General features: G+C 48.2%; 7 protein-coding genes across 7 annotated transcripts; 3 read left to right on the plus strand and 4 right to left on the minus strand.

Annotated features, from left to right (window-relative positions):
* The first annotated feature begins 2,394 nt into the window (after positions 1-2,394).
* On the plus strand, positions 2,395-5,662 carry GGI43DRAFT_278263 (OPT oligopeptide transporter domain-containing protein). The gene is made up of 5 exons (XM_083201191.1): positions 2,395-2,839; positions 3,004-3,161; positions 3,229-4,758; positions 4,834-5,060; positions 5,129-5,662. The coding sequence occupies exons 1-5, from the start codon at positions 2,579-2,581 to the stop codon at positions 5,335-5,337; spliced, it is 2,385 nt and encodes a 794-aa protein (XP_083055305.1). The 5' UTR covers positions 2,395-2,578; the 3' UTR covers positions 5,338-5,662.
* A 911-nt stretch (positions 5,663-6,573) lies between these two features.
* Positions 6,574-8,350, minus strand: GGI43DRAFT_418594 (60S ribosomal protein eL24). The gene is made up of 3 exons (XM_083207566.1): positions 8,197-8,350; positions 7,759-7,902; positions 6,574-7,566 (listed from the first exon to the last, which is right to left on the minus strand). Exons 1-3 carry the CDS (start codon positions 8,245-8,247, stop codon positions 7,279-7,281), a joined length of 483 nt encoding a protein of 160 aa, XP_083055306.1. The 5' UTR covers positions 8,248-8,350; the 3' UTR covers positions 6,574-7,278.
* A 192-nt stretch (positions 8,351-8,542) lies between these two features.
* On the plus strand, positions 8,543-10,683 carry GGI43DRAFT_418597 (tRNA-specific adenosine deaminase). Its single transcript, XM_083207567.1, has 3 exons — positions 8,543-8,876; positions 8,934-9,190; positions 9,313-10,683. The coding sequence occupies exons 1-3, from the start codon at positions 8,713-8,715 to the stop codon at positions 10,134-10,136; spliced, it is 1,245 nt and encodes a 414-aa protein (XP_083055307.1). The 5' UTR covers positions 8,543-8,712; the 3' UTR covers positions 10,137-10,683.
* Positions 10,684-10,783: 100 nt separating this feature from the next.
* GGI43DRAFT_388769 (NAC domain-containing protein) lies at positions 10,784-11,578 on the minus strand (the record flags this gene model as incomplete). The annotated part of the gene is made up of 3 exons (XM_083204108.1): positions 10,784-11,016; positions 11,130-11,302; positions 11,523-11,578. The coding sequence occupies 3 exons, from the start codon at positions 11,576-11,578 to the stop codon at positions 10,784-10,786; spliced, it is 462 nt and encodes a 153-aa protein (XP_083055308.1).
* A 929-nt stretch (positions 11,579-12,507) lies between these two features.
* On the minus strand, positions 12,508-13,787 carry GGI43DRAFT_418608 (Redoxin). The gene is made up of 4 exons (XM_083207568.1): positions 13,699-13,787; positions 13,357-13,546; positions 13,074-13,276; positions 12,508-12,891 (listed from the first exon to the last, which is right to left on the minus strand). Exons 2-4 carry the CDS (start codon positions 13,478-13,480, stop codon positions 12,718-12,720), a joined length of 501 nt encoding a protein of 166 aa, XP_083055309.1. The 5' UTR covers positions 13,481-13,546; positions 13,699-13,787; the 3' UTR covers positions 12,508-12,717.
* On the minus strand, positions 13,788-14,616 carry GGI43DRAFT_418609 (uncharacterized protein). Its single transcript, XM_083207569.1, has one exon. The coding sequence runs from the start codon at positions 14,572-14,574 to the stop codon at positions 14,278-14,280; it is 297 nt and encodes a 98-aa protein (XP_083055310.1). The 5' UTR covers positions 14,575-14,616; the 3' UTR covers positions 13,788-14,277.
* Positions 14,617-15,839: 1,223 nt separating this feature from the next.
* Positions 15,840-18,607, plus strand: GGI43DRAFT_278430 (FAD-linked oxidase-like protein). Its single transcript, XM_083201192.1, has 5 exons — positions 15,840-16,588; positions 16,657-17,059; positions 17,137-17,355; positions 17,419-17,817; positions 17,931-18,607. Exons 1-5 carry the CDS (start codon positions 16,079-16,081, stop codon positions 18,332-18,334), a joined length of 1,935 nt encoding a protein of 644 aa, XP_083055311.1. The 5' UTR covers positions 15,840-16,078; the 3' UTR covers positions 18,335-18,607.
* The last annotated feature ends 146 nt before the right edge of the window (positions 18,608-18,753 follow it).

An 18,753-nucleotide genomic window follows, 5' to 3' on the forward strand; every position in this document is an offset into this window, starting at 1 on the left:
CAGGCCATGCGGGGAGCAGCTGGATGCCGGAGGATTTAAGAACAAACGGGTGGCTAAACCCAAAGCCAACGCTGGGATGAGGAAACGGCGATCCATTAGTGCTGGCCAGGTACTTTTTTTCTCTTCTTCCAAGGGCCTGCGTCCAACGCCCTTGCATACACAATACTACTTGTATACATGCACCATGATGGAGATGGATAGACAAAATTGTATTATGAAGGATAATATTCCTTTTTATGGCTGAAGTTGCCAAGCCAAAACGTCCTATATTTTGGATAAAGAAGGCAAGTGTTAGTTACGTTGGTTATTTTGTGGGAAGAAGCGGCACATCGGGGAAGTGTACCGGCACGTCGTCAAGCAAGGCGACTGCGCAATTTGGCTGCTCATAATGACGCTTGCTGTGTTGATTTGATAATCGCAAGGGTATGCAGAGAACGAGGACCTTTTGGACAAGGAGAGAGCCGCAGAAGGCGAGCAATACCATCTCCCAGACCATGTCGGTGACGAGAGGCTGTCGACTCTACACACATTGCGTTGGTATCTCCCCGGACCTTGGATAATAATCCAATGTCAGGCTCTCCGGTGGGTAAGCCGTTGGTTTTACCCATGCGGTACAAATTACTAGCAAAATTAGATAAAGAGCAGGCATCAGGTGAGCATGGTATGAGTCTTGGCATAGATATGGATGGGTGTTGTTGGTTATTGGTGCCGCAACCTGCAGCGGTATCGGCCGAACGCTTCTCGCTCCGCGGGCGGCATGATTCATGATTGTGCTCTGGACGGTATAGGTGGTGTCTGCTGTCTATACGGCTATGGGCTGAATTTTTTTCTGTCAGAGTTGATTAGGAAACTCTTGGTTGTGCTATCGCGGCACTTTGCCTCCCTCGTCTTTCGCTGCCTCTGGGCAAAAGATGCAAATCCTACTGCAACAGAAAAAGATACGCCCAATCGGATGAATTTCTTAATATGGATCCTGCTGCCAAATGCTGATCTAATATTGCGGCTTTGCTTGATGGGGCAATATTGCTGGGCACAAAATCAACCGGATCAATTGTTTGCACTGGGCAAAGCCGTTGCTGTGCCGTAATGCATACTACCAACACGTCTCTTCCGTTCTGGGGGTGCATGTCGATATTATGGAGGCTTCCCCGTGAGAAGTGGCTACACGAACGAGGCCCTACTGCAAGCGATGTGTGCTCATCGATCCTAGGGCACGGCTTGATACAACGACAAAACATGACCACCCATTCCCGGCTTATCGGGCCCTATCCTGAGGTAAATTTGCCACGGTGAGTACCCATTTGATTTCCGAGAGCTACTTTCTCACAAGCTCAGACTCGATATACTTTCTTCCTCTTTTGCCTTAACTCTTCTTTTGCTTGCCCATAGCGCCGGGTCTGGCGCCATCCGCAGTGGAAGTTTCCGACTAGCTGACGCTTATTTGCTGTCTAAGTAGAAGCTGGCTGTTAGTAACATAGCTTATCCACTAGCCGAGGAACCATAGGCAAGGCGTATTAACTAATCCTCTGTAATGTAGTAACCGCACGGTGCCACCATTGTTCTCGCAAAAGGGCCTCTGGGGGTCTTTCGGGGGCCTTTTGACAAGACACTGGATCGGCGTCCAGGCCTCAAAGGCCACCAACCATAGCAACGGATACCCTGCGAGAGGTACTAGCTGATATGTGAAGCCCTGTTCCGTGGCGCACGCCTGAAGCCGCTACTACGGAAACAATGGGGTGTTATCTGCTTCCGGCAGGTACTCCCCACTATTCTGAGCCTAGAAGACTATCGCTGAGCATGGGATATCTACATACAGTACTCTCAACCAACAGAGGGGCGATTGCCACATGGGATCTTTTGAAGAGCAAAAGCCTTGGCATTGGCCTCTGCTGCTGCGGCTAGTACGAAACAGAGCCGGACAGCGAGCCAAAGCTGCGATACCCAGTGGCCAGGCCACCCACGGAGCAGTGGTCCTAGCGGTGGTATCCCTTCATAGATGCCCCCAGCAATCTTGCGAGTGCCCGCCCGCAATGCCAAAAATCGTCAATGCCAAGACCAAACTTCCAGACACTACGAAAGTGCCCTCGTCTAAAGCCGGACTAGCCCCGTGGTGCTACACAGAGGCACGAGATAGGCCTCCACCCTGTCCGGCGCTATTCTTGCTGCCAAGAGTCCCTGCAGCCAACGGCAGCTCGCTGCTTCACTTTTGAATAATAGGCGGCATATCGGGGAAGAACAGTAAATATGAGAAAGCAAGGGATAGGAAAGAGTGTGAGAGACATTTTCAGAGTGGCCACCGGATCAACCCACCGTTGCCCCCCGCATGCAATTCAAGGTACTTGTGTTACTCAATCTCTTGGCCGCACACGGACATGGCGTTGCAATGTTGCAATGTTGCAGCGTGTTAGTCTGGGGGTGTTGACAGTTGAAGTGATACGATATAAAGATGTCGATCTCCCACCTCATGATGAGTTGTCTTGCTTCTCTTCCTCTAGAGGCCATTCTGCTGTTCTCGCTTTTCAAGCTGCGTCAACACTACCATATCTTTTTGTAGTGGCAGCACATACAGCGATTCAAGATGGCCTTTGGATTTGGTAAAAGCGACGCCCGCGTCGAGACTGAGGCCGTGTCCTCGGGTGTCGAAGTTCTCCCTGACGCGGCTAACGTCGAGTCTGATCTCCGTAACTTCAGAAAGCAGCATCGATGGGATCCCTTCCTCGACATCGACAAACTTGACAACATTGACGAGGCTCTAGCCTCGGGCAATATCGAGAAGGAGGCTGCCATTGATGAGTCTTTGATCCAGGAAGACTCACCCTACCCAGAAGTTCGCGCTTCGGTAAGTCATATTCAACTTTCCGCACTGGTGCAAAAACATTTCTGCAACCACGACCCTGTGGGCTGTAATGACACGCCATTTTGAGCATCATTTGATTTCTTTTTTGTTTGTTCCTTTTTCAATCCTTGCCTTCTTGTCTAACGTATTATCTTGTTTGCTTCTAGGTTCCCCCAACCGACGAAGATGTCCCAGTCAACACAATTCGTGCTTGGACTATTGGTTTCGTCATGTGCACGATTGTAGCTGCTTGCAACATCCTGCTCGTGCTCCGACGTGCTCCCATCTCTATTACACAAACGGTCGTGCAGTTGATATCTTATCCGTACGTTTTCCACTACACACTCGAATAGTTCGCGGCATTGTCATATGGCTAACTGGTAGCATTATAGTGTCGGTTGCTTCTGGGCCCGCGTCGTTCCCAACTGGACATTCAGTGTCTTTGGACACAAGTTCGAGATGAACCCCGGCCCTTTTAATGTCAAGGAGCACACTATCATCACCATGATGACGGCTGCTGGAACCGCTGCGTCCTATGCTATCGATATCTTGCTGGCCCAGGAAGTCTTTTACCACCAAAAGCTGGGATGGGGCTTCCAACTTCTTCTCATCCTCTCCACTCAGGCCATGGGCTTCGGTTGCGCTGGTGTTGCTCGACGGTTCCTCGTCTGGCCTTCATCCATGGTGTGGCCTGCTGTGCTCATCACCACAACTGTCATGTACTCCCTGCATAACCACGCTCCTGCCGATCCTGCCATGACCAATGGCTGGACGATTGGCCGATACAGCTTCTTCCTCATCGTCGCTGGCGGAACCTTCCTTTGGGAGTGGATTCCTCAAGTCATTGCCCAGTTCCTTCAGTTCTTCATGTTTCCCGTCTGGATAGCGCCTAACAATGTGATTGTCAATCAGATTTTTGGCGGAAATACTGGACTGGGTCTCCTGCCCATCTCCTTTGATTGGTCAATCATCTCTGGTTTTCTGCTCTCTCCTCTCCAGACCCCAGCCTTTGCCATTGCCAATGTCTCAGCTGGTATCTTCATCATGCTTCTCGGAATCATCGGTCTTGCCTATGCTGGCCCTGAGTTCTACCGCTATCTCCCTCTCAGTGCTAACCAGAACTTTGACCACTACGCTCAACCCTACAACACGAGCCGTATCCTCAACCCCGATTATACCGTCAACCTCACAGCGTACAGGGAGTACTCTCCTATCCTGTTGGGTCCTGCTTTTTCCCTGTCCTATGGCATGGGTTTTGCCGGCCTGATCTCAACCCTTACCCACATTGCCTTGTTCTATGGCCCAGACGTCTGGCGTCGGTCTATTGACTCTCGATCTGAAGAGCCCGATATCCACTTGAAGCTTATGCGCAAGTATAAAGAGGCTCCTGAATGGTGGTTCCTCGCCATATTTTTGGTTTCATTCGGATTCGGTTTAGCGGCATGCTTGGGCTGGCAAACTCATTTGCCCGCTTGGGCCTATATCTTGTGTATTGTCATCGGTCTCTTCTTCTTCATTCCTGTCGGCATGATTCAAGCCATCACCAATCAGCAAACTGGTCTAAACATCATCACCGAGATGATTTTCGGTTATATGCTTCCCGGCCGCCCCGTGGCCATGATGCTGTTCAAGTCTTGGGGTTACATGATGACTTTCAACGGCCTCCAGTACGTATCTGACATGAAAGTCGGCCACTACATGAAGATTCCTCCTCGTAGCATGTTTGGCGCTCAGGCTTTTGCCGTGATTTGGCTCTCTATCGTACAGATTGCTTCGTACAACTTTTTGCGTGGCAACATCGAGGGTATTTGTACTCCCACTCAAGCACAGGGTCTTACTTGCCCCAACGCTCGAACTTTCTATAACGCCAGTGTCATTTGGGGTGTCATTGGCCCTAAGTTGGTGTTTGGTGCTGGCCAATTGTGAGTTTTGTCATGTTACATCTATTTCTAATCACAAGAAAATTTGATTTTTTGCTAACCAAATCTCATCAACAGATACTCCTGGACCAACTACTTCTGGCTGATTGGCTTCCTGTGCCCATTTATCCAGTGGCTTATTGCCCGTCGTTACCCCCGCTCCCCGCTCCGCTATGTTGTCTTCCCTGCCTTGTTTGGAGCTGCAGGAATGATTCCCCCGGCGACAACTTGGTATCTTGCCCAGTGGTGCATCATCGGTCTTATCTTCAATTGGTGGATCCGAAGGCGTTGGCTCGGTTGGTGGAGTAAGTTTCTCCCTGTTACTCTTTTTCGTTATATCAAGGAGTTAAAACTAACCCAATTTTTCTTGTAGCTCAATACAACTATGTCTTGTCTGGCGCACTGGATATCGGCACCGCTCTCTGCACTGTCGTTATCGGTTTGGGTCTGGGTTTGGGTAATGCAGAATTCCCAGACTGGTGGGGTAATTCGGTTACAACTAATAACCTAGATTATAACGGCGCTGCCGTCTTGAGGGTTGCACCGACTTCGGGTCCGGGCATTGGACCTTCTACTTGGTAAAGAAGAGGGTGTGATGAACGAGCCTGCTATTGCATAAATCAAGATGTGGAGAGCTGGGGGGAGTTAAGGAGAGTTGAGGAGAAGTGTGAAGGAAAGGTGTTATGATGTGATGAAATATCTTTTTGTTTGATGTAATTTTTGCAACATATCTTTTTGATATGCTGTGTCTGAATATACCCATTCTTTTCATTAACTATGTGTATTTGAGTAATACTTGTTAAAGGGACAGTCCAGATATAGAGGCCGAAATTGGTGGCTGTTGTATTCGTTCTATGATTATATATATGATTTACAACTTTCAATCACACACAAATATATACTAAAAACAACCATTGATTCTTACGCCGCTCTGCAACTAAAGGTAGGCTTCTTGAATCTACCAGTAATTTTGTATAGAATAAGAACCCCTACCTAGGCTGTACTATGACCTGTCGTGCTTTACTTTAGCAGGTAAATTTTCTGAATAATATCTGTGCAATGGTAAGACAGTCGGACTGCATGTAATTTGTCGGTAGTTGTATCAGAATATTGTTCGAAATGCAAGATAGCTTATAAAATCATGGATATTTTCTTAATTTGTTATTAAATGTGGCTCACGGTGTCGCGTGCCTCTTTCTTGACTTCAATTTGAGTATGCTCGTCCCCTATTCTGCTCAGTCGTGGTTATATCAATTATTAGATCAAAATTAAGACTGATCTAATTACATTTTCTACTTATCCAAAAATCGTGCTCTTTAGCAACGTCTATGCAGGAACTTCTTTTTTTTTATGCTTAAATATTCTGTTCCTTTAGGCACGGGATAGTAGTAGTATTAGTAGTAAATAGTGAAAATAATAGTTGCGATATAGGCCCACTAGGCCGTTAAACATGGCGAGACGCCAACTCCGTACAAGCGTCCTATATTAGCGTCCTATCATTTTCCTAACGCTACAAAAGGACATGTACTAACCTATAACTGACTATCGACTCTGGTCTGGACTGACGCCGCGGAGATATACGAGTATACATGGCTATGCTAATAGTATAAAGAGGGAAAAAAATGAAAATTCCAAATATATTGTTGTAGCAATGATTTAATTCTGTGTTGGAAGAACGGTGGCGTCTTGTTAGACTTATGCTACTGAAGCAGCCGAGAATCAGTCTTTATAACAAGTCACAGTAAATATCTCTCCCAATCTTCTTGTCAAACAAGAAAGGTTGCTCAATTACTAAATTGACTGATCAGATCATCATTAATGATAAAGAGACTTGGTTTATTCTATTCTGGATAATATGAAAATACATATAGATCGAAGAAGTGGATGTATATAAGAAAACGAGGTCTCTAGCTGGTATGGGGACATCCTCCTCACAACGCTTGGGTTATCCACCAGGGACATGTCAAACTGCCAAAATATGGAGCTACAGTTTGTGAAATCCTTAATTGCTATAAGAAATACAATCATTACGGATCCATATATGCTGTCTCTCCATGATCTCCTATTGATTTGTCGTAGATAAAGTAATAGCGTTAATTATTCTATGGGCTTAGCAAAAGAGCAAATGCGAGGATAGAAAAAAGTCCATAAAAGTAAAAATGTTACATCACATGGCAGGGACGAAACAACAGCGAGTCACACATTCACTTCAAGACCACAAGGATGATGGCGGGACCTAAGATTGGCCAAGTATTCACAGCGCCAACAGTTTCCCATTTTATAGTAACCATTGCACCGGTATGTCATTTGCTCAGCTACCAAATGCGCCCTATGGCATTCCATGCACAACCCGATATTGTAGAAGAACCGGCCGGAAAGAGACAAGAACCACAGACTCCCATACTTTGTTTCACTTTGCTCATCCGCTGCGTTGCAGACATCTCTCCTGCCATTGTATCACCCATAAGAAACTCGCGCTTTTATCGTACTTTCTTTTTAAACATTGTTTTATTTATACGGTGTTTAGCGAGTTCGGGCAGCGACCTTCTGCTGAGCACCCTTGGCACCCTGCTTGCTCACGTTTCGCTGGGTCTGGCCCTTGGCGGCGGAGGCAGCGCTCTTGGCCTTCTCAGCCTTCTTGGCGGCCTGAGCAGCAGCCTTCTTCTCCTTGTCGGCCTTGATGGCCTCGGCGCGGGCGGCAGATCGGGCCTCAGGGCGCATAGAGCGGCGCTCCTTGATGACCTCGAGGGAGGCACCAACGATGGCACGCTGGGCCTTGACGGTGCGGCGGGTGCGCTTCTTGGCAACTTCCTGCAAGGGGGTCAGTCACATTGTTCGGCGTGTGGTTCTGCTTCTTTACATCTCTTCTCCTGTCCGTGTTGGTATATAGACGTAGATATGGACATGGACAAAGCAATGCCCCCATCATATTCTACTACCAACGCGAGACAAAGAGAGAGATGAAAGAAAGCGTTTCGGAGTTCGTAGTTGCGTCGTGCGTACCTCAGAGATACCCTTGCGGTGCTGTCGTCGGAAGAGAACGGTCCAGGCAATGCGACGGGGGTTCTTGCGCTGGAGGAAAAGTGACTCCGACTTGCCGTTGACAAATCGGAACACCTTGCTGTCGCCACGGACATAGATCTTACCCTGTGAGAAGAAAGAGTGGTTAGCATCCATAAAACATGAAACAATAACTTGACGATATGTTTTGTTTGCTTGATTCCTCCAAATGCGACGGGGATTTTTGGCTGTATCCTTGCTCCATTCAATGCCTGCAGCATTCTGCTATATTCCATCCTGATGATTCCATCATGCTTCCAAGCCGTGCCCTTGTCCCATCTCTTTCCCATCGTATCGTCCTCCATAGCCTCATCCCATGACGTCGCATCGCCGAGTATCAAAGTGCAAAGGGAATTGCAAGGAAAGGGAGCATCAGCATACCTTGCCAGGGTAGATCCTCTGTCCGGAGAAGCTGTCTTCGTAGGTACGCATCTTGCCGCGGTGTGTGGGTTATGGGCGACAAGGTGAAATTTGGCGTTGAGTTTGGCGTTGACGAAAGATGAGCGGCCGTCTCGCTGGATAGGGTCAATTTCACGAATTGTGTGTTCGGAATGACTAAGCGGGCCTAGGGCAGGCGTTTGTGGGCGCCAAAAAACTCGGTAGTGCGCTTTGGCGGGCAGTGCACGTGACTTCAGACCTGGAGCACTCATTGGCGGGGAGCAAGGCTGCTGGTTTTAGCACATTGCCTATTTCGGGCATCTGGGGCTTGCAGCTCTAGGCCGCCTGTAAAATATCAACTGGCAGGCTGATCGATCTGCAATGCAGCTGAGCCTTAGTTTATGCTCCTGCTTACACGCATATATCAAACTATGGGCTTGTGCTTTTCTTTCACACACAGCTTATTATGCTCTTATGAAGTAATAATATAAACATTTGCGGACAATACAAGTCTAATAAATGACGTCTCGAGCGAATCTCATCGCCCGCGCCGTCATTAGCCAATTCGAGAAGCTCCCGTCTAAGCGGAAGCCCAACGTTCGAGATAATGGCCTCCACGAATGGGTGCCCCTGAGCGGCATCGTCGCCGAGAGGGATGGAAATTTGACTTGTTTGGCATTGGCGTAAGCTCTTTTTTATTCACATTCTTATTCTTGCTCTCTAAAACTGTGAAAGAGCAGAACGGGCATGAAATGTCTCCCGGCATCGAAGCTTGCAGAGGCAAAAGGCGTAGCTATTCACGACTGGCATGCTGAGATTTTGGCCATTCGGACTCTTAATCGTTTTCTACTGGATGAGTGCCAAAGCATCGTTGATAACAGCCATGATGGCTCTGAAGCAATTCTCCAAAGGAATGATGAGAGAAATGAAGGGTATACGAGGCCTTTTAGAGTAAAGAATGATGTGAAACTTCATATGTATTGCTCTGAAGCTCCATGTAAGTTTATTCTTCTGTTCTATGGTTTCATTTATTTCAAATATTCTCTTCTTGTCCTCAATTCTTTTGCTACCACAATACAACATCAATACAAAGACCCCTTACTTACAAACTCATTCCAGGCGGAGATGCGAGCATGGAACTCATCATGGCTGCTCAAGAAGACGACTCTCCGTGGCAGCTCCCTTCTTCTACATCGGCTGATACACAGCCCATCACTCAAGAATCCGAAACAGCACTTCCAGGGCGTGCCTATTTCTCTCAGCTGGGCATTGTGCGTCGCAAGCCTGCCCGTGGAGATGCTCCGCCAACGCTATCGAAATCGTGCTCTGACAAGATTGCCCTGAAGCAATGCACATCATTACTCTCATCTTTGACGTCACTGCTGGTCAATCCGGCCAATGCTTACATCGATACGCTTGTCCTGCCAGAGTCCCAGTACTCTACTGTCGCGTGCGAGAGAGCCTTTTCCCCCGCGGGCCGAATGAGATCCCTTGTCGGCAAGCAGTGGGGTGAAGGATACGCCTTTAAACCATTCAAAGTTGAAGCTACGACGGTGGAATTTGAATTCTCGAAAAGGGCCGTCCAGGCTCGCTCGAGCACCATCTCGGCAAGCAACCTCGCAGCTACGTGGTCGGCGTCTGGGGTTGAAGAGACGATTCTGGGGGGTGTGCTTCAGGGAAGGAAGCAGTTTGACATTAGAGGCGCCAGCAAGACGTCTAGAAGGCAGATGTGGATTACGGCAAAGGAGCTGTCTGGTAAGCTGTATGCTACTGATGATGGAGGCCTTTCAGGACTTCAAGAGCACTTCTCATCTGCCAGCAGTTACCAAGACGTCAAAGATGGGCCACTATTAGCTGAGCGGAGGCATGTCAAATCTCAAGTCCGGCAGCTTTCTCTCAAAGGGTGGGTTCAAAATCAAGGAGACTCTGGCTTTGGGATATAGGCTTCGGAGATACTCGGGATTTTAGGTATAGGGGGGCTGGCTTTGGTTTACTAAGGATATGCGGGCTGTAGATGGAAGCTGGCTTGGATCTCATGGGCAATAAATCTACCGGCGGGTTTGCCAACGAGAGCAATGACGGGGGCACATGAGATTGAGACTTTGATAGATTTCCGTTTTCTCTTGTGGATGCAGTTCATGTATTTTGTACAAACCCGCCCCTTATCTCTTGGTCGCATCCGTCACCACGCTCTTTGACGTCCGCCGCATTTCTTTTCCCGTGCCGGGCAAATCTTTCATAAAATGTGCACAAGCCGACGGGTATAAGGCGTACAAGTAATCGCAACAAAACAGAAATCATTGGCAAACTTGCAGAAATGTCTGCGGAAAGGGGGGGTTTAAGAGAGTGTACATTATTATTCCTCTCTCCATCCCAAAACGCAGTCTCTCAGCTCGTTAAAACCAAGTTTTGTCGTCTCGCAAGCTCAGAAGCGCAACGACAAAAACAAAGAAAGACCAGACGTGCCCACCTGCCAAAAAAAAAAAAAAAAGAATCCTTTCAGCTCTTTTTTGTATCCATTTACAAAATACATGCCTTTGTTTTTTTCTCTTTTCTTTTCTTTCTTTCTTTTAAGATTCAGTTAAGAACCTTACTCGACCTTGCTCTCAAAGTTCTCGCCCTCAACCAGGTCGGGGATCTCGTCGTCATCCTCGCCCTTCTCGCCAGCCTTCTGCATGTTCTGGTAGCTCTCGGCCAGCTTGCGGAGGGAGGCCAGGGAGTCGGGGCCGAGCTGGTTAAGGATGCCGGGGACAAGCTCGGTGAGCTCCTTATCCTCACCGTTACCGTAGATGGCGAAGGTGTTGGACTGGACGGCGGCGTGGACTGCAATAGGGATTTTATGTTAGTCTGTGGTCTCATGATATTTTGTTTCGGACAGTTGTCGCAGCGGGCGCTGGCGTATCAAGTATGGAAATATGATGAAAAATATGGCCTACCCTTGGGAGCGGCGAAGTGGATGACGTTGCCGTCGGACTTGAACATGTTGACCTCCTCGATGGCCTGGATGGGCTGAGTGTTGAGCTTCTTCAGCTGAGCCTGGAGCTTCTTGTCATCGGCGTTGGATCGGGCGGGAGCACGCTTGGCGGGTCTTCGGGGGGTTCCCTTTCCACTGTGAGGCGCAAACAAGGTTAGTTTCTCCAGTTGAATTCGGAATATCAATCCTTTGAGTAGTGCGCCGAATTATGGATTGCAAAATGTGGCACAGATTTGGCAACATACCCTGTGTGAGAGACAAAATGTTAGTTGGATGACAAATGACAATCAAGACATGGCGACAGCATAGAAGAGTCTTTTTCCATGCAGCAAAATAACAGGATTCGAGAATAGACGTACCAGTTCGGCCAGGCTGGCCAAGCTTCTTGAGGCGCTCCTGGATGTCGGCCATGATGTGCGTGTGTGTGTACTAGGGGTGGGAAATGCGGGGAGGGGTTCAAACTCGAGAGCTATAGAAAGTCGAAATCAGTGTCTGTTGCTGCGGTTGCAATCGCTTCGTTTTTTGTGCGTAACTTGGGCGAAAAAAGACAAGAGCTGGCAATTCTCTTTCGGATCGGGGCAAACATACCGAGGATCTCGAGAAATCGGGTTTCGGAGGGAGGAAGAGCTGGATCTTTTTTACTGCGTCGCCGTCGGCTTCGTCGATTATGAGCGATGATTGCAGCAAGAGTAGGTTTTGTGCGTGCCAAGACTTTTTCGCAGTGCGGACTTTCTGTTTAGCCGAGCGCTGCCGAATGGCTTGGCTGCCCTCATCCTGCAAGTCCGCCAGCCCTGGCTGAGAGGCTGCATGTTAGCGGTACCAAGGTACCTAATCACTCTGTACTATTGCAGATCTACGTAACTTGTAACCTGAGCATGGGTACTGTAACATGAACGGCTCTTTATTTATTAGGTATTTACTTTTCTTTCTTCTTTCTTTCTTCTTTCTTTTTTTCAGAGTATTTGAATAGACGGCAACACAAACATTGAATTCTACCTCTTGTTACACTTCAGTTTACGCTGCCCCGAGTACCGGAGCAAGTACCTGGCTGACTATGATGATGCAAAGTGGGACTGCAAGCTTGTGCGAAAGTCGCAACATGCAGCGCTTTTGAGCGTTGACTAGCATGGCATAGCACAGCTTGGCTCAACTCTCCGCCGCCCAGCTTGAACCAGTGCCTGCGTTTGTGCCTGTATCGACTATGCAAAGGCCTAAATTTGCGAAAAGTCACTTCCCCGGCGCCCATTGCTGTCGCTTGATTTCAAATGCGGCCACGGTGACATCGAGATAAGCTCCTCCAAAAACAACCATTTCACGATGAAGCCCATAAAAGAACAGTGTCGAGGAGCCCCAAGCAATCAGTGTTTGAATAATCAGTTACTCCTCGTCGGCGCTAATCTAGCCCATGATGCCATTGATCCCAAAAAAACACCTCAAACTTTCTCTTTAATACTGAGCTGCCTCTTTTTTTTGCGCTTCCCGTATTAAAATAAAAGAAAAATCCCACAGCGCCAGCTCATGTTTGTGCGAACAAAGCCGAGTAGAGAGTTTTACAACTTGGCCAGAACAGCGTCGGCGCCAGAAACGTCAACGCCTCGCTCAGTCTCCTTGGCGGCGTAGATAACCTTGCCGTGGTCAATGGCGATGGCATACCGGGCAGTTCGGTCGCCCATGGTCCAGCCAATAGCCTTGCTGAAGGCAAGCTCGGAATCCGAGGCGAAGATCTATGGTTATTTTTCCCCATATTAGCTAATTTATCCCACTGAAAAACGAACCCAAGCGGGGTGGAAGAAGGGAGAAGAAACAGCAAGAAGCAGACAACGGAAATGCCGTGAATGAGGGGTAAAAGTATAAGACGGTTGTAAAGTAAAGAAACAAGAAAAGTAAGCAAAGAAAAAAAACTCACGATGAAGTCATCCTTGGTGTAGTTGGCCTTGCCCCAGGCAGACATGACGAAGGGGTCGTTGGAGGCAATCACAACCACCTGCTCGACACCCTTGGCCTTGAGGGCCTCGATGTTCTCGATGAAGCCGGGTAGGTGGTTGGCCTGGCATGTGGGTGTGAAAGCGCCAGGGACGGCGACGAGGACAACTTTCTTGTTCTTGAAGGCTAAAAGTAAGAAGAAAAATGAATTAGTACTATCTCTCTCACATAGCATATCTGTAGAATGAAGTAGAGTGAGTCCTTACTTTCGCTGGCATCGTACTTGGTGGGGATGCCGCAGCTGGTAATCCCTTCGGTCTCGGGAGTCAAGGGAATGTAGCCAAAGGCAACATTGCCTGGGAAGTTATCTCCGACCTCGAGGACAGACATTGTGATTTTTGTTTTTGGATGTAATTAGATTTGTAGGTGGCGGAGAGAGAGAATGAGAGAAGGAAGCTGAATATGGAAGATTGGAAATTAGACGCGATTAGTTATTGCGGATACCAATGGAAGCTTGTGGAGGCACGCGGCGGAGGAGTAGGAATGGAAGTGGGAAGGAGCAGAGGGGGGATAAATAACCCGTCCTTTGGGGGAATATAAAGGCTTACCGCTTTTAATTTTTCTTTTTAACTTGATTTATATATATAGTCTAGTGAAAGATGAAAAGAGAACTGGCGAATCGGCACAGAGGATCAGAAGAGGGTGTGTATCTGGAAAGAAAAAGAATCTGGTCTAGATGCTTCCTCGGCGGGCAATATATACGGCGGCAGGACCATCAACTTCCATGGATGTACATGTAACTACCTCCTCCTCCCTTCCCCGTTACGGGAGCTACCCGGAGCAGAGAAGGACCCCAGCCAGTGATGTACTGATGGGCTATCTTTTGGTGGGAAATTTGGGAATTTGGCATGTCATGGCGCGATGCGGAACCACCAGGCGGGGTGGGAAAATCCTTGATCTACTAGGTAGGCCTACTTTACCACCTTAAGGTAGTTAACTGCTGCTACTACCCAGGTACAATTACCACGACAAAAGAGAGACAGTACCCCTTACATACAACATGGAGTTAACATGTAATATTCGGGGGCTGAATATTGGCCCATCCGTTCGCCACGAGAATTAAAGAGGGGGCACGAGAAGAGAGCCTCGCGTTCAGATTACTGTAGTGGGTATATTCCATTAACCTACTAAGGTACTATTACTGTTAGTAGTGCGAATAGTACCTCGGGAGCAAAGGAGGAGGCAAGAGCTGAACTTTGACATGTACACCTGCATGGCTGAAACAAATAAATTGAGAAAGAGAAAAAAAAAGCAAAAGAAAAAAACGCCAAAAAGGTGTTGATAGATACCTGTACCTGTAGTAAGGTACTCTGCATACTTTTTGCCCCTCCCACCGTAGGCGAAGCTGCAGGCTGCCACACCAAAAAGACGAAGCCATCCCCATGCATTGCATGCCGCCTTTTTATACCTACCAACCCCCACATCGAGCAAATAAAAACAACGAAAAAGCGAACAAGTGCCTATATGTATGTGACCTATACTACCTATTCGCACGTAGCTTCAATATCATGGAAAAATTCATGCACCGAGGGGATCTAGACCTGGAGATGGCGGGGTTCCAGACAGGTGCCACTGGCTGTGCCTTGCGGGACTCCGAGTCTCGGCTGGAGGCGTGATGACCTGGCATCTTCTCATTTTGCCCCTCTATATGTGCCCATGCTGGCAATTTACTGTACGCACCTATTACTTGCATACAAATATATGCCTATCTTAAAGTAAAAAGGTTATCATCTCGTATCAAGGATTTCTATCCTTATTACCAGCTAGCTAGAAAGAAAAGAAAGTGCCCATTTAATAGAGCTACACCTGCACCTCAAAATGTTACCGTGGCAAAGGCCAAGGCTGTCTCGATTGCAGCAATATTTTGCGAGGCTGAAGGGAGCTGGACGGCAATCCCGAACAAGCTCATTAGCCGCCGCCACAACCCGAAGAAATGGACATTATATTGTCTCAGCTGCCTCCTTCTTGCGGCCTAAATTTAGCCCGATTCGATAAAGGCTCGGCGGCTGAATCACTGACGCTGGTTATCAAGTACACTGCCAATTAACCGCCCATTAACTACGGACGTGAAGACTACTCTGGCGTTTGCATACCTGCTAGGCACTCAAGAGAATAAGCTTCTCGCTAAGGTTTCTTCTTTCTCTTTAAGCCTCATTTTCCCTTTAATCATGACATACAGTAGCTTCATCTCGAGTTGGAAAGCGGCTAATAGATCTCGGTAACGGACGGAGAAAATCAATTCCCAGATCTAGTTTATGCTGTGTAACCACTCGTACCCAAGGTGCGGGCTCGCCCAGCGTCCAAGGTCCCCTCTCCATCCTCCAGCTGGTCTACTTGGCATATGCCACTATACATACTGGCCCTTTTGGGTAGCTGGGGTCCGAAAAGAAACACACATATGTACTGTTACAAAGTATATGCATTGGCTGCTGATTGCCAGTACTAAGTAACATCCCAGCTATGGCTTAATCCATTGGCCGAGCAGACACCGAAACATTGACGGGGATCTCGTACGTATGTCTCAGCGCAATTCCAGATAATAGCACGGGTAACTCTGCTTCCGAATTTGGCGTGGAATTTCTGGCAGGTGATGTCTTAAATGCCCCTATTCCAATACGATAGTAGTTCTTACCATGGAGTACTCCGAACTGTGCTTCGTACCATGAGAGATTGCCATAAGCCTGACGGCGGCTCCCCGGTGTTGGGGGGTGGATTAAAGACTTGTGGCCCTGGTTCCATCTACAGAGGTGCTAAAACTCCGTAAATGTATGGGGTATTAAGCAACAGCGGGGTTAGGGTACATGGATGCTTTGTGCATTAAAGTCTCATCCATTATCAATGATGCCATAGTGTCTTAGCTGCCTTGCGGGAGGGCAATTGTGGTACTGCAACCACAGCAAAATTGGTAGGGCAGAAAGAAGAAGAAAAATGCCTGCGAGACCTCTGATACAGGCGCAGTCGCTGCTGCGTGGCGGCAGAGCGCCAAAGGTGCATCTACCAGCGAGATCGGCGATAGCGCCTGTATCTGTACCTTTACCGCTTGGAAGAGCCTCTCACCGTCGCCGAGGCTATCACATCTCCTCTAGAGTGCTTGCTTCGTCTCCTTCTAATGGCACAAAGAATACTTCATATTCGCATTCTAATACATCTTCTAGTTCGGGGAGGTCTCAGAATGCATCGGTATCGGTATCAGGCTGGTCCAGTGGCAGCGTCCTGGCTGTGGCAGCTGCTGCCGCTATAACTGGCTGGGGCCTCTCGAGCTTTGTGCCTCAACTGAGCCGAGACACAAGGACCAAAAACAAGAACAAAGGCAGAAGCAATCAAGATGAGGATGTTAGTGATGATGAGAATAAAAAAGACCGAAGAAAAGAGCATGTTTCGCTGGCAGACAATGACGATGGAGAGGTGGGATTTGCTAATCGCACTGAAATGCAAGAGGCGAGTTGAGACCTAGGCCAAAGAGATCAGACTTTCAAACATTCTAACAGCTCATCTGCTCTCTCCAGGCCATCTCAGATATAGTTTGGGAACTTGGGAATCAGAAGGACATTATATCGACGGACCCTGAAGACCTGCATGCTCACGGCTATTCCAGCTGGTCGACGGTCAATCCCGATGAGCTGCCTGTTGCTGTGGCCTATCCTCGCACCACTGAGCAAGTTGCTACCATAGTTCGAGTCTGTCATCGCCATCGGGTCCCTGTCATCCCATTCTCTGGAGGTACCAGCCTGGAGGGCAACTTCTCGGCGCCCTATGGAGGCGTCAGCATCGACTTTGCCTACATGAACAACATCATTCAGATCAACAAGGACGACATGGATGTGATTGTGCAGCCCAGCGTGGGATGGCGAGATTTGAATGATGAGCTCGCCAAGCTAAAGACGGGGTTATTTTTTCCAGTCGATCCCGGTTTGTTTGAACAATTGCATCTATCTCGACTTTGTGCTGGAATCGAGCCACTGACTTTTACTCTTGTTGATTCATAGGCCCAACTGCCAAGATTGGAGGCATGATTGGCACCAACTGCTCCGGAACCAATGCTGTACGATATGGCACCATGAAGGACTGGGTGATCAATTTGACCGTTGTCTTGTCGGATGGAAAAGTCATCAAGACACGTAGGCGACCTCGCAAGTCATCCGCAGGATACAACCTCAACAGTCTCTTTGTTGGCTCTGAGGGCACTCTCGGTATTGTTACAGAAGGTGAGTGAGAGTAAACAAGTCTATGTTAAGTGATATCAAATTAACATCTGTCAATCCTCATAGCGACGCTAAAACTCGCCGTCCTTCCGGAAGAGACGTCGGTGGCAGTCGTGACTTTCCCTAGCATCCGCCACGCCGCATCGGCAGCTGCGAGCATTATGCAAGCCGCCATTCCCATGCAGTGCCTCGAGATCATGGACGAGGTGCAAATGCGAGTCGTCAATCTGAGCAAATTCACCGCACCTCGAGTCTGGGTTGAAAAACCCACGCTATTCTTGAAATTCGCAGGCACCAAAGGCGGCGTCCAAGAGCAGATCCAGCTGGTGGAGAAGATTACAGCAAACCACAAGGGCGGCAACTTTGAATTTGCAAAAGACGAACAAGAGCAGAAGCTGCTCTGGTCTGCAAGAAAAGAGTCACTGTGGTCGATGCTGTCGCTGAGAAAAGAAGGCGAAGATGTTTGTGAGTTGGCTCTGCGTTCTCTCTCCTCAGTGTTGAAAATTATCAACTGCCTAGCTACCTACCTATCTTTTAGACATTTTCACAATCAAGCTGACTTTATATTTCACCTGTAGGGAGCACTGATGTAGCCGTGCCGCTTAGTCGACTTGCAGACATCATCGAAGTCAGCAAGAAGGAGATGGATGAGCTGGGCTTGTTTGCCAGCATCCTCGGCCATATTGGCGATGGAAATTTCCACGAGAGTATCATGTACAACAAGGAGAATGAGAGCGAGCGGGCCAAGGTCGAGGCTTGCGTCAAGAACATGGTTCGTCTCGCCATCGAGATGGACGGCACCTGTACAGGAGAGCATGGTGTTGGATGGGGAAAGAAAGAGAGCTTGCTGTGGGAAGTTGGCTCCGAGACCGTAGGTGTCATGGCAGCCATCAAGAAATCGCTCGATCCACGCTGGATTCTGAACCCAGGCAAGATAATGGATGTGCCATGGGAGCGGCAAGACGATTCTTCTGCTGCCTGAGCGAGCGGTAGCTCTTTTTTGTCATCAGTCATTGTTATTACAAGAAAGAGAAGGAGAAGCGAAGAGCTTGTAAGATTAAATAGCTTGACACAAGTGCTGGAAGATACAAGTGCAAGAAAATATTGGAAAATGAGCAGGAGAAGAAGTAAGAAGGAAGAAGAGTCTAGCATCATATCACAAGATGATGGCGAAAGGCCTAGTGATTAAGGCTATAGAATATAGAAGGTGAATTAGATGAGCTCGTTTTAAGTACATCATATCGCTCCATTAGGCAAGATGTAGCTGTCTACCTACCTTGATCTTTGAAGTCGGTAGTCGGCCTTCTTGGCAGCTGCCATGGCCGGTAGACAAGACAACCGGACGTGACACCTGCCAGAACAAAAATCTCTTGGCCACCACTTCAAAAGTTTTTTTTCTAC

The sequence above is a fragment of the Trichoderma evansii genome (assembly GCF_050947405.1).
Source record: "Trichoderma evansii strain SZMC 28006 chromosome Unknown GGI43scaffold_38, whole genome shotgun sequence".
In the NCBI taxonomy this organism is placed as follows: Eukaryota; Fungi; Ascomycota; class Sordariomycetes; order Hypocreales; family Hypocreaceae; genus Trichoderma; species Trichoderma evansii.

What these genes read in the sequence shown, in the direction of transcription:
- GGI43DRAFT_278263 (XM_083201191.1), top strand. Translation starts at nt 2,579, where the DNA reads ATGGCCTTTGGATTTGGTAAAAGCGACGCCCGCGTCGAGACTGAGGCC. An exon ending in GTGTTTGGTGCTGGCCAATT is followed by an intron (nt 4,759 to 4,833) that starts GTGAGTTTTGTC and finishes TCTCATCAACAG; the next exon opens with ATACTCCTGGACCAACTACT. An exon ending in GCGTTGGCTCGGTTGGTGGA is followed by an intron (nt 5,061 to 5,128) that starts GTAAGTTTCTCC and finishes TTTTTCTTGTAG; the next exon opens with CTCAATACAACTATGTCTTG.
- GGI43DRAFT_418594 (XM_083207566.1), bottom strand. Translation starts at nt 8,247, where the DNA reads ATGCGTACCTACGAAGACAGCTTCTCCGGACAGAGGATCTACCCTGGC. An exon ending in AGAGGATCTACCCTGGCAAG is followed by an intron (nt 7,903 to 8,196) that starts GTATGCTGATGC and finishes TTCTTCTCACAG; the next exon opens with GGTAAGATCTATGTCCGTGG. An exon ending in ACCGCAAGGGTATCTCTGAG is followed by an intron (nt 7,567 to 7,758) that starts GTACGCACGACG and finishes ACCCCCTTGCAG; the next exon opens with GAAGTTGCCAAGAAGCGCAC.
- GGI43DRAFT_418597 (XM_083207567.1), top strand. Translation starts at nt 8,713, where the DNA reads ATGACGTCTCGAGCGAATCTCATCGCCCGCGCCGTCATTAGCCAATTC. An exon ending in TTGACTTGTTTGGCATTGGC is followed by an intron (nt 8,877 to 8,933) that starts GTAAGCTCTTTT and finishes GTGAAAGAGCAG; the next exon opens with AACGGGCATGAAATGTCTCC. An exon ending in GTATTGCTCTGAAGCTCCAT is followed by an intron (nt 9,191 to 9,312) that starts GTAAGTTTATTC and finishes AACTCATTCCAG; the next exon opens with GCGGAGATGCGAGCATGGAA.
- GGI43DRAFT_418608 (XM_083207568.1), bottom strand. Translation starts at nt 13,480, where the DNA reads ATGTCTGTCCTCGAGGTCGGAGATAACTTCCCAGGCAATGTTGCCTTT. An exon ending in CAAGTACGATGCCAGCGAAA is followed by an intron (nt 13,277 to 13,356) that starts GTAAGGACTCAC and finishes TCTTACTTTTAG; the next exon opens with CCTTCAAGAACAAGAAAGTT. An exon ending in ACACCAAGGATGACTTCATC is followed by an intron (nt 12,892 to 13,073) that starts GTGAGTTTTTTT and finishes AAATAACCATAG; the next exon opens with ATCTTCGCCTCGGATTCCGA.
- GGI43DRAFT_418609 (XM_083207569.1), bottom strand. Translation starts at nt 14,574, where the DNA reads ATGTGGGGGTTGGTAGGTATAAAAAGGCGGCATGCAATGCATGGGGAT.
- GGI43DRAFT_278430 (XM_083201192.1), top strand. Translation starts at nt 16,079, where the DNA reads ATGCCTGCGAGACCTCTGATACAGGCGCAGTCGCTGCTGCGTGGCGGC. An exon ending in ATTTTTTCCAGTCGATCCCG is followed by an intron (nt 17,060 to 17,136) that starts GTTTGTTTGAAC and finishes GTTGATTCATAG; the next exon opens with GCCCAACTGCCAAGATTGGA. An exon ending in AAAAGAAGGCGAAGATGTTT is followed by an intron (nt 17,818 to 17,930) that starts GTGAGTTGGCTC and finishes TTTCACCTGTAG; the next exon opens with GGAGCACTGATGTAGCCGTG.